The 12,537-nt window shown below is 44.2% G+C and overlaps 1 protein-coding gene across 1 annotated transcript in view; it reads left to right on the top strand.

The window, feature by feature from the left end:
• Positions 1-12,537, top strand: part of ELAPOR2 (endosome-lysosome associated apoptosis and autophagy regulator family member 2) — a 111,674-nt gene that overhangs the window by 59,833 nt on the left and 39,304 nt on the right. Inside the window, exon 3 of the mRNA XM_063323566.1 lies at positions 12,140-12,335. Coding sequence (XP_063179636.1) covers positions 12,140-12,335 — 196 coding nt within the window. The remainder of the gene's footprint in view (positions 1-12,139; positions 12,336-12,537) is intronic.

Here is a 12,537-nt window from a genome sequence, read left to right as displayed (position 1 = left end):
GAATGTGGATTTTTTTTGGAAAACATCTGCCACTGCTGCTGACTTCATGATGTACTGTTTGCAGTTGTTTTCATCTATTCAGAAATGCCTGATGCTTGAGAATATCTGCTATTGATCTTTACTGCTCTCTGAAAACAGAATTGACTTGCAGGCTGTCATTAATTTTGGATCCTGAGAATACTGCGCCAATCTCTCCCACTTCCAAATGCTCAGCAGTCATTCTCTTTAAATTGTCCCTGAACTAGGAATTCGAAAGACGGTCTAACAATATGTTAAATGTCTCCAATCATCTCTGTAAATATGTCTAGACTGTGGTCTCCAGTGGAGTGGAAAGACACTTGAGACTGCTAAAAATACACTAGCTCAGGTGCTTCACGTATATCTGGAGCAATCTAACTGTGACACCGGAGCTCAGTCGGTGTCTTGAGATGTGTTCATTTTCAGGGCGTCGTGTTTTACTGCTTTTCGTTCTAATGAACCCATTTAAAATTAGGTTGGATGTCTCAGTGCTCTGCTGCATTTTGAAGTGCACGCCGACCTGCAAAGCACAGCTGACTGTGACCCGCTGAATATAACTGCCAGCATTCCCCCAAATGGGTGTAGTCTCTGAAACATGCCGGGATTTATCCCTTTGGGGTCTTCAAAAACTTAATCGGCGAAGTTTACCTGCAGACAGGGTCTTCTGAGAATTAGTCGTGGGGTTCAACGTAGAAAGGACTGTCATCTTTTGACCGCTCAAGCGTGATGAGACCACCTTCCCCCCCTGCCAGCCTCCCCACAACATCTTTACCATCCAGGTGGGAGGTAGGAAGCGAGAAGGAACATCCCATGACAGATATTTGCCATGCTGTAGGAGGCCCTGCAATGCAGTGACCCCAGATGTGGGAGGGAAGGTGCAGGAGCAGCTGTGCAGCACCATAGCTCACTGGCAAAGCACTGGGTCAACATATGTCTTTATTTCTATATTTTGCTCTCTTTTATTTCTGATTTGCTTGCCCTGTGAGGCTGCGGACAGTTTGAGACCCCACATCAGGACATCAGCCTGTGTTTTGTCACTGGGTGCAGTGTGGGACCTCAAGGCTGCCTCTGGACAGGCCATGGCATGGGTATGCCAGGCAGCTTGGCCTTTGCCACCTCTCTTATGCTGATGTTTGTTTGGAGACGAGTCATATTTTTGACACCGGCACATCACAGTTGCAAGGGATCCTGCAAAGAGAGACGTTAAAAGTGCAGCAATGATCTTGGATAGGAAAAAAGCAAATATTTAGTACTCCTAAAGCTACTCTGTGTGTCTCTCCTCTGCTTCACATTTAAGATGTCCCCTCCAGGCATCTTCTCTGTACTGGTTTGGAGGTGGGGTACATACCTGGAGGCAGGGAGCGTTGTGCTGGGGGGCGGCAGACGGTGAAATCCAGACCTCTGAATCACTCCACTGCAACTCAAATGTCCTTAACTAATTTAGTCTCCTTCATTTTTAATTACCACAGATCTCACTCTGATCTCCTCATGAGTCTGGTAGCAGGAAGGGCATTTAGCTGATAAGGATCACTGCCATCAGGGCAGTCTGCATGGCTTTTTAAATGGAAGATGTTTATGGCAGTGAGTGGGAGCAGTTTGCTTTGGGGGCTAAGCCCTTGCCTGCACCCCCATATGGCTGATACCTCTGAAAACCCTTCACTTGGGTGTGGGGGCTGTATGGGGTGTCTAACGGGGACCTTTCGGGGCCTGGCGGTGGGAGCAGGACTTGGCATCGCGCTCCTGCTGACACTACGCTGCAGTCTGCTTTGGCGGCCACAGCCAGGCTTTTCTGCCAGCCCGACCATATGCTGCGTGTTTTACACTCAAATTAAAAGTCTTTATTTGGAGCCTGCCTTCCTTCCATGTCTCCTTTCCTTCCTCTCTTTTCTGTCTCCCTTCGCTCAAGTACAACCCAAATATCTGTCTGAGAGTGTGCCCTTACTGTGCCCAGGTGCACTGATACGCTCCTCGCAGCAGAGTCTGTGACAAAAAAGGGCTTAAAGGGTTCACATTTTTACCTCAAATTCTTTTTTAATATTAACTCTCTTACTCCACTGAATATGATTTATTTTTTGCCATCCTAAACACGAATAGGTTGCACCTTATCTCATAAATACCTGTTAATGTTAGTGGCGCTATGTGCATGATAAAGAAACTGTAGGGAGAGTAATAGAGCAATTTCAAAAGGAGTTGAATTTGCCACGTTGGAGGGAACAAAGTGCTGGTAGGGTCACTGTTACAGTCAGCATCCAAATGCCAGTTATAATTCGCAAGCTTTCTTAAGAAGGGAGACACAAAAAATATTGATAATATGGAAGGACTGGATGAAGTGCGGTGCCGTGTTGTTACTAATGGCTCTGCTTGGCGAATTCCACCTTCACCTGGTGGCACTAAGGCGGGAGCAACTTCTTTGAAATCAGAAATGTGCTTCAGTGTGGAGGCGAGGCGTGTGAGCCTGTGCCAAAAGGTAAGCGTGTGAAAAGCTCCGCTGACTTCGGAGAATAGACTGTCCTTAATTACAACGGACTTCACTGGGGCAATGGACTTCACCGGGAGCAAAAATTGTCCTGATTTATTGCTACTGAGCTGTGTTTGTTGAGTTTATTCTAATTTGTGTAATCTGCTCCTAGGATACCGCAGGAGGAGATATGGATCTTCCTGATAATTGCAGTGCAATTCAGACACAATTAGGGCAAAAGGCCTTTTAAAGGCTTGTAGGTTTTATAACAGGTTAGGGCAATTTAAGCGATCTGCAGGCGTTTTAACATGCTGCTTTCATGATGGAAAACTTAAATAGAAGGTTTTGAGTTTGGTGTTCTCTCAGTCTCTGGTAAGATTGGGTATCCAAGCAGGTAAGAAGTGGGTCTGCTCCTAATTCCCTTGAAGTCAGTGTGCATCTGCAAATTTTATAACATACGGCGTATGCACATATGTATCTGTGTAGATGGGTAATATAAAATGAATGTTATACATCTGGCAAAAACTGCAGGCTTGCCTACAGCCTGCTGACATAGAGTTTACATCTGTTCATTGTCAACTAGATTTGTATTCAGGCAAAGTCTGTGTAGGCTTTGTGCTAAAGAGCTGGTTCTTCCAGCGTTTTATTTAGAATTTTGAAATTTGGCTGGTGAAGACTTGAAAACAGCAATGATAAGTTTTAGTAGTTTCTTTGATATTTACATTATTACACATGTGGATGTGAATGTACATACAAATACTCCCATGAGAATGGCGTTATTTATTACACAGGCACATTTATTTATGTTATCTGAAAATAGTTCGTTATGTAATAAAAAAAATATTATTATCAACACAATGTCATTGTCTTCATATATGAACCTATGTAAGAACTAATTTTCATAGGGCTTAAATAAGTTAGAGTTGTGGCCTCTTGAAGCAAACGTGAATCCTAACAAATTATCAGAGAGGCTTTTTCCCTTTTTTTATTTGACATTCACTGAGGTTTATTTTCTGGTCTTATTAATGGGCTTCAAAATGATTGGGATTTCTTTGTTTCAACTAAAGGGAGGAAATACATTGAAATCAGCGTAGCTCTGAGGACTAGGCATGTATCCATTCTCATTTTTCCTCATGGCTTGAAAGCACTGGATCTTGTCTTCATCAACCTTGATGTACTTGTATTTTTTTAATTTTCGATGTCATCCAGACGTTGCTTCTTTGGGTATTCACCGTGGAAGAAACAATGAGGTCAAGCTATTAATGGCTGCGGGTGTTTAACCATGTCATTTAGATCTGACATATGCACATAGATATGCTTACATAAGGTGGCAGATGCTGTTGGGTATCCTGAGCGATAGGAAAAGTACTATTTTTTATTCAAAAGGTGTATTCTGAAGATCTCCCCTTTCATTCCTCCATTCTTGAGGTTGCTCACTCGAACGGTATATGCTGATCTCCTCCCTCGTTTTGACTAACACCTTCCCTTCTCCCCTCTCTTTTGAACAGTTGTGTGGCTCTCATGAAGCTGCCAGTCAACATAGGAAAGTCCCATATGGAAGGCTACTCTCTCAAACCTAAGTACCAAGAAAGTGGCTTCTTAATGGGGATGAAGTCTGAGAATTTCTTGAAGTGCTATAGATTTGGCCCTTGGCCTGTCATGTATTACCTAGCAATTAAGGATGTCTGACAGAGAAGAACATAATATAACTGTTTCTGCAGTAATCTCTGACACGAACAGCAAGATGTGCAAGAAGTAGATTTCAAAGTCATGGTCTTTATAGGGGCACTTTTGTGTGTACGGCCTGCAGGACTGGGCAACTCATTTTTACCCGAGTGTCTTTTGTATCTATCTCTAGGATAATTTTTATGTCTTTTATGAAAGGAAAAGGAAAGGCTTTTCCACTAGAGCACACAGGAGAAAGGATTAGCACACAGCAGCGGAGGTTGCTCTCAGGAAAACCATGAAACTGAGGAATTAACGCAAGTCTGTCATGTAGCAAAGGTGTTTGGCCAGCAGTGGTGTGCATGGCAGGGTTTGAGAGTCACTACTAAAAGGCTGTGATTTAGCAAAGCACTCAAGCAGATTTTTATTCCTATTCCTCTTAGAGTATGCCTGCTGATGCATGTTCCTAACTCAAGTCAGGTAGGTGAGTCCTATAGATGGTGTTAGGTTTCTCAACTGGACTGAGGCTCAAGGCTGCGTTTTGCCATGGCATTTCTACCTGGATGTTTTCCTAATGCATATTGTTACCTTGAGAGATACCCCAGCGTTACAAGTAATTTTTCCAGATTTTTTCCTGTGTGCGTGAGCAATACACTGTCTTTGCAGAAAAACGTCCCATTGTTAGCTTTTTGAAGCACAGATTCTTTTAGGTAGATAGTTAAAGAAGAAGAAGAAGAGTTTGCACTGAACCCACAGAGTTTAATTCTTGGAGAAGAGTTACCAGGAGCTGCATGTTGATGTGTGTATTAAGACTTCCAGGAGAAAGGTTGGCCTTAGTATCTTTTGGTGGTTTCTTCACCCTATTTGTGTACACGATGTAATTGCATAGATTAAACACAACTTCCTCTGAGTCAGAGGCTTGTCTTTCAACAGAAAAGCAGATGGCAAGACCTTGAGCTTTGCTGTGGCTTGGTAGAGGGATGAGAGGCAAGCACTGTGTGTTTGTGTGCGTGCAGAGGACATCTCAAATGGCACTAGAAGCCATTTGCACCAACCACTTTGGTTGGTGAGCAATCAAAATGAGCCTGATGGAGTCAGTGGGGCCTGGAGAGCTACTCACTCACCTCGAGGTACGTTTCCTGCCATCTCCAGTGCTGAGCCATTAGGATGGTGGTTGTAACACTGGCAGCAAATGTGCTTGCTAACCTCTTGGTGATGCCTGACTTCCTCCACTCTACGCCACAATTTCATGAATTTATTGAGTGTTCCCATTCCAAAAACCACACCTTTCAGTGTCCAAATGGTGAAATAAAAGTGATAATAAAAAAGTGCCAGGCCAGCTGGGGAAAACGGTATTGTTCCTGTCAAAGAGATTAACTGGAAAAAGCATTGCTCTATTTTGTAATATCTTGGATAAAAGGAAAAATTATTTACTCTTAAGAAAAGGGAGGGTCTCTTGCACAGAAGGTAATCTTCCCCAGGTTATATCAGCTTTCAGTGTGATCGCATTACAAGCCTAAACAGGCTTGACAGACTTTTTTTCTTAAATTAAGATTCAGTCTGGTTCCTGGTAACACATTGGGATATAATGACTGAAGAAAACGAGCATCAATTATTCACAGTCTATTGGAGAAGCCTCATATAAATTATTCAGAGAAGACATTCTGAAGCTGGCTGAGATTATAGGAAACATTAATAATGAAGCAATGATTTCCTCTTGTCCTTTGGCTTTTTTTTTTCTCCTGATCCTGTGTTTTGCTTGGTCCTTGGTTCCATGTTGTGTGGACCCCAATGTCCCAGGGTGTCACTGAACAGATGCCTCTATGTACTCGTCCTTGGCCACATCATCTCCTCCAGCTTTGTGGTATGTGTCTGCTGAACCCAGCAGCTGTTCAGAGGGACAACTGCAGGATGCTGCCAACCTCATATTTCCTTTCTGAGCTATGGTTTTCACCTCTGCCCACAGGAGGCTGAGATAATTCAGCCCAGACTCTGCCTGGAGGAGATGGCAGCATCTCACCTGAATCCCAAGCAGTGGGGCTTTGGATGAACAACATAGGAATGGAGCAGGGAGAGATGGAAAGCCAGTGTTTGAGATTATTTTTCCTGTGTATTTTCACTGGTTTGACTAGAATTGCTCCATTGCTACCCCCTTCTAATGTTCTTATACTCTGGCAAAATCCAGTCCTTTGTCTTTTTTGAAATTGTAACGTATTGAGAGACAGGGGGACACAGAAGGATACACATGTATGTGCCCATTCTCAGTGGCAACAGAACAAACAGAAGAGCTGAAATAGTTTTAGGTATCATAAGAAACGTTTGGAGAAAAATGTCTGCTGAGAAGAGTGATAGAGAGTCCAAGTAGTGTATCCAAGTGGTGTGGGATGGGAAGCTAGCTGAGGGAAAGTGTAAGACTGAGTGGCCAGGGCTGCATAACGGAGGAAAACGATTGAATATATTATAGGTTTGGTGTTGGAGGATGCAGGGCATTGAGGCAGCTTTGATTAATCTTCTGGTGAAATCACAAATATTCTGATCCCTCTCACAGTGTGACAGTATCTGAGAGATATTTGACATGAGAAAACACTTCAAAGGAAGGTTTGAGACCTCGGAAGTTGAGCAGTCATATACATGTGAGCATCTACTCTGTTAGTCCAGCTGGGTTCATGACAAGCCTGTCCTGTCCCCCAGCTCAGAAAGTTAAGCAACGTGAGATTGTTAGGGTCAGTTACCAAAAGAGAAATGTGCCAACTAACATTGATCCTAGTCCACCAAAATCACTGGGAAGGCCACAGCTGTGCTAAAAGGCAGAACGTGATCCTGGAGCCTTGCAGTCAAAGGGCAAAAGAGGCAAGCCTGTTTATGGTCTGTTTTGCCCTCTGGAGAGCCGTTTCCGTGTCTGCAAAGTGATTGTAAAGTGCGATCAGATCTGCAGAGTAACCTCGCACAAGCGCTCCTTGGAAGTGGTTACACAATGGGCAGGGCTCCTGTTTCAGGATGCCCCTCATCGGTGGTGCGTCCCAGGAGGGAGGTAAGATACCATTGCTCTCAATTCAAAGAGTTTAAGAGGAGGGGGATTAATTAGATTCGCTCATTTGACCTCACAGGCCATTAAAATGCATCCAGTTGGACCAATGCTGAGGCTGATAATTTGTATTTGGCATGAGCTTTTCTTCCATATGGTGTCCAGTTACGGTACGAAGCACTTGAGAGACAACGGGTCCATCACATGCCATGACAGATTGTTCCAGCAATCAGTCATTCTTCCTGTTAAAAATGGGTATGTTATTTCCAATTTGAAATTGTCTGGGTGCACCTTCCAGAAGGTAGTTCTTCTTACACAGTTCTCTGCTTGGTTAGAGAGTCCAGTGGGATCCTGTGTTTTCTCCCCCTGGAGATGCTTGACTTTCAATCTTCTTTTGATAAACTAAATAGACTAAGCACTTCAGACCTCTCACTGAAAGACGTTATCTCTGATTTTAAAAGCATTTGAAGTCCTTTTCTTTTGCATGGACCTCTTAAAAATGCCGAATCACAACTCTATTCGGTATTTAGAATGATCTTCCTGCCTGTAATACACACGATTCATCCTACGCATCTCTACCTCCACCTCTGAATATATCCACAGATCTCACTGGCACCTTTTGCACCTCTTGACAGTGGATGGTGGTTCTGCTCTACACGTCTTGAATGGTGGTTCTGCTCTGAGCCCTCTGGCTTGCTGCTCCCCTGATGCATTTCTGCCTTCTGCAGACTTTGAGCGGGCTTGCGCTTGCCAAGAGATCCAAGTCGTTTGTGTTACTTCAGGGTTTATCACTCTGTCAGTCTCTCACACACCGATTTTAATACCGTTCCTTTTCTATTTGCCTGCAGATCATTGATAAAAATGTGGACAGGCATCAGACTCAGTCCCAGGACAGGCAGAGCTGCCCCTTCCTCCCTGCTCAGCGATGGTTTCCCACCGATGTTCCTATCTGAGATCTGTTACTCAGGCAGTTCTTAATCCATGTGCCTTACTGGTATTGTGTGGTAGTACCTTCTGCATCAGAATGACATGCAAAACTAAGTTAACCGTATTAGAAACCCTAAGTCTATTACACTCTCTCAGTCACCCTTAGCAAGCAACTTGTAATCCTTTTAAAGAATGAAATGAAGTGTGTTTGACAAGACTTACACAGTGGTTTCGGTGGGTATTAGTATTGTAGCTCTTGTTAATTTTTTATGAAGTGAATCTGGTGTCAGCTTTGTTGCATGTGTGTATGAATCTGTGTGGCTGCCTGTGGCAGAGTCTGTCTAACAGTACTTTACAGCATCTTTTGTGACCAAGACTGGTCACCTGTACAAACCACAACTTTTTTTTTCCTTCTGCATTTATTTTAAGAAAACTACAGCTGCAAATCACTAATAATTGCATGGGCTTCACCGGAGCTACTGAAGGCATCAGCGTATCCAGCACCACAGTATGTCGTGCTGTTCCTTACTGCATCTGAAAATGTTCTCTCAGTTTTAAAAATGTGGGGCAAGTCGTGAAACTTTTTAATGCGTTTCACAGCTTCTTTTCACAGAAAGAAAGATGACCAAATTCAGTCTTCACAAAGTGCATTGCTCCGTGTACGTTGGTGTGTAACACACAACCTGATATTTGAAAGATGTAATAGGAAGATTTGCAGTTGCGAGGGAGAAGAATGGTGATGTCCAAACAGGATGAATAGTGTTGATTCTGGAAAAGATTTTCAGAATTGCCTACATGATTTAGCTGTCTTAGTTCACGTATGGAGTTATTCAATATTCAATAGAGATGTTTCCTCTGAAAATTAATTATCCAATCCTTAAACAAATGGGCTCTGGGGTCGAGGGTAGATAGTGTTCAGAAAGGCTACCCCTATGCCAGGAGACTAATTTTCCCTCTGGAATCTGAAGGAACAGGGAGGGTTTGGTGGAGGATGCATCAGAGCGTGTACCTAGAATATATGATTTAGATTCCTGAAACTTAACCTCTTTTGCGGTGATGCTGTCCTTCCTGTTGGCAGCATCTTGCGTGTGTCAGCCCCACAAACACAGCGGTGCTGCAGTAATGTCAACCCTTTCTGTGGACAAGCGGTCGTGGGTCAGGGCTGGATCTGCGCTCAGCTACGTCTTAGTGGGAGGGAGCAGCCACAAGGGAGGCAAAGCACCAGTGCCCTGGGATGGATCATCTGTCTGTGCCCTGTCCCCACCCTGGCAAGTGCCTCCTGGACCATCGCGGGGGACATCTGCTCTGCAGGTTCCCTCTGGGCACAGCCACAACCTGTCCGTCTCCAGCTGGGACGGACTCCTAAATTGATGCTGCTTCGATTAAAGAGGGTTTGGCCTGGCTTTTGGCCTCCCCCCTTGCTGGAGGAGCAAGTTGTGCGACACTAGGAGAGGAGACCATCTCTGTGCTCATCACACACTGGGTTTCCTCCCCATCCCCCTCCAGCCACTCCCGACCGCCGGGAACGAGACCAAACGATGCATCTGTTCCAATGTCGAAAGTGGTTTGTGTTGCCATTAGCCACGTTCAGCCCCAAATTGAACCTGGCAAGCAGCTGGCATGCTCTGAGCTAGTTTGCTTGCAGATGCGCGTGTTTTGACGAGAAATGCTGCTGCCTCTGAAATATGATTCTTAGAAAAGGGAAAGAAGATAATTCCCCACCTAAATAAGAAAAAGGCTTTTCTCTCTCCTGGAAGGTGAACAAGAAGTGTGGCAGCCTGCTGATCTCTTATACCCTTTTTTTTCCTCTAAAATGATCAAGTTTCAAGGAGTTGAAAGTTCGGTTAAAGCAATAATCTCTGCTCAACCTCACTGCAATGGAAGAGGCTCTGCTGCCTTCTGCGTCTTCGTTATGTCAGCGAATTGCTCGCAGTTACCGACTCCTTATTTGAAATTCACAAATCTGGAACGCGTGGTTAACTAGCGCTCTACATTTCTTGCTATTTAACTTCCTTAAAAAAAAGGTTGAAACTGTTAAAGCACTCAAATATGTCATGAGAGAGCTCGCTTTTTTTGCTTTCTTTCCTGATGCCTTCTCTCTGCACCCTTCAAAAGAAAAAAAAAAGAAAGCAGGGTTAATTAATAGTGCTGAAGCAGTGAGTCAGGACACCTTTATGCATTTAAGGTGAAAAGCTGTATGATGTGTGGTCTCAGGTCAGACACACAGGGAAGTGCTCGCTACTTTTCTCCATGTCTCTGAAAAAAGCTGTTTCTTCTGACCCCAGCTGCCGTTACATCCGATGGCTTGAGCTGAGGCCGCAGAGGTAGCCAGACGAGATGCTAGCCATACCACTCTATCAGGTGCCACCACCTACAGAAAACCACTTGCCCCCACTGAAGGTGGATTTTTCGCCTGTCTGTCAGTGTTTCACAGAAATTCATTGTGGCAGGTTTTACTTGCATATACCCACCCCAGCACCCGTCCCTTCTAGGCTCTTGCCCACTTTCCTTCTTGGCCCATCACCAGCGAGCAATGGGGTTAGAAAAACAGATTTGTTGGCTTGAAGTCCATTGGTTTAAATTCAGAGTATGTTGGTATGACCAAGAGGGAAAAATGATCTTTTAGCAGATCTTTCCTTCAAAATGGACCTTTTATCTGCATTCCAGTGTTGCCCATCAAGGACAATGACACAAAGAAATGCTGTGGAATCCGGGTGACCCAGCACAGAAACAGGAGCCTGCACTGCAGTTGGATTCACATGGAAATTGGTGTTACAGAGCCACATCTTTATCAAAGTTCTCACAGTCAAACAAGTTTTTCTGCAGTTAGATAAACATCAGCCTATCTATAAAACCACATATGCTGGGACTTCATCTGGCATCCGCTGTTTTGAGCCAATTTCACCACTTCGGCTAGCAGTCTGATCTCATCCTACAGTTTCTCACACTAGTGAGTTTATTTCTCTCAAAATAAGTGTATGAAATATCTGTCACCGCACAATGTGGCGTGCGTGAAACAGTGAAAAAATCCCATCATTTCTCGGGATGTGAGTTGTGTGCATCACTGTGAATCCTGAAGCCACATAGGAAATATTATGTTCTGCAGAAAGCGCTCATTCGTTTTCCATCCAGGATGTTCAGTCTCAGAGAGGAGGTGGTGCAGCGTGGGGCTGGGGGAAAGCGGGATGGTCTGATGTTGGAATGACTGTCTGGGCAGGAGTTATGATTCCCAGCAGGGACACAGGGCTCCATTGGCGTACAGGACTTCAGGTTTCCTCTATGGAATGGGAATATTCTTCCCTTAGCAGATAGAGATGTGATCAGACTGGAACAAGGGACGTATAGTTACTTGGAGTAAGTAATTTTAAAGACATCAGTAAAAAAAACACTTTGAGAACATTCCTTTTAAGTTATACTTTGCCTAGTTACATATGTTTAAGTACTGCCTTTGCTCTGCTGGCAACCAGTGCTTATTTTCTCAGCATGCTAATATCACCCCCATCAACGACCCTCATTTACAAGACACAGGCCCATTGGTCATATTTTCCAAGGCCACCTGGTCTATTGGGCAAGATGTTCAAGGCTTTGTAGGCAGTCCATGTGAGGAGAAATGTTAAAAGGCCCTGCGTTAGGTCTGCAACTCTCAGCTGAGGTTTGTGGTGTTATATTACATTATATATTATATTACATTATATATTACATATTATATTATATATTATATTGCAGCGTGCTGCTGTGCACTCTTCTTAGCTACCATACAGGTGGGTGATACAAGTCTGCCCTGGCTTTCAGGTGCTGGTGATTTTAATTGAGTTCAAGGTGTAAGAAGTTTCACTTCCATGAAGGTGAAAAACCAGGCACTGGTGAACATCTCAGTTTTGCAGCCAATGTTGGGAATTCAGCTTTTGTGTTCCTGGGGCTGAGACATTCCCATCTGGATCCCTCTAGTGACAGTTCACTCTTAATTAACTAAGCGGCAAAAAATTAATGGAAATTAATTAATATTAGTTTCTCCATTCATATGGTGGACATGTTTTTCTCCCCAGCTTTCTCCTGTGCCTCTGGTGAATACTTGGAGATGAAGAACCAGGTATGCAGCAAATGTGCAGAGGGGACCTACTCACTGGGCAGCGGGATCAAGTTTGACGAGTGGGATGAGCTGCCGGCAGGATTCTCCAACGTGGCGACGTTCATGGACACGGCGGTTGGCTCGGCTGAGAATAAAGCCGACAGCTGCAACAAGTAAGAAGTTCTGTTTGCATCTGGATTACGCAGCCGTGGGTGAACCTGAGACAGCTCATCAGCGCAAAGCCAGCTTAATGACTCACCTAAGCTCTCCAGAGGGCAACTGGCCCTAGTAATGGCAAACAAGAGTGTCTGGGAAGTGAAATTTTTAGCCATCCCTTTGCTGTCATCATGGTTTCCTTGGGCTCATCAGCAACCT

Source organism: Chroicocephalus ridibundus, chromosome 1 (genome assembly GCF_963924245.1).
Source record: "Chroicocephalus ridibundus chromosome 1, bChrRid1.1, whole genome shotgun sequence".
NCBI classification, from domain to species: Eukaryota; Metazoa; Chordata; class Aves; order Charadriiformes; family Laridae; genus Chroicocephalus; species Chroicocephalus ridibundus.
The sequence above is the reverse complement of the archived record's forward strand: the minus strand, read 5'-3'. Positions and strand labels throughout refer to the sequence as shown.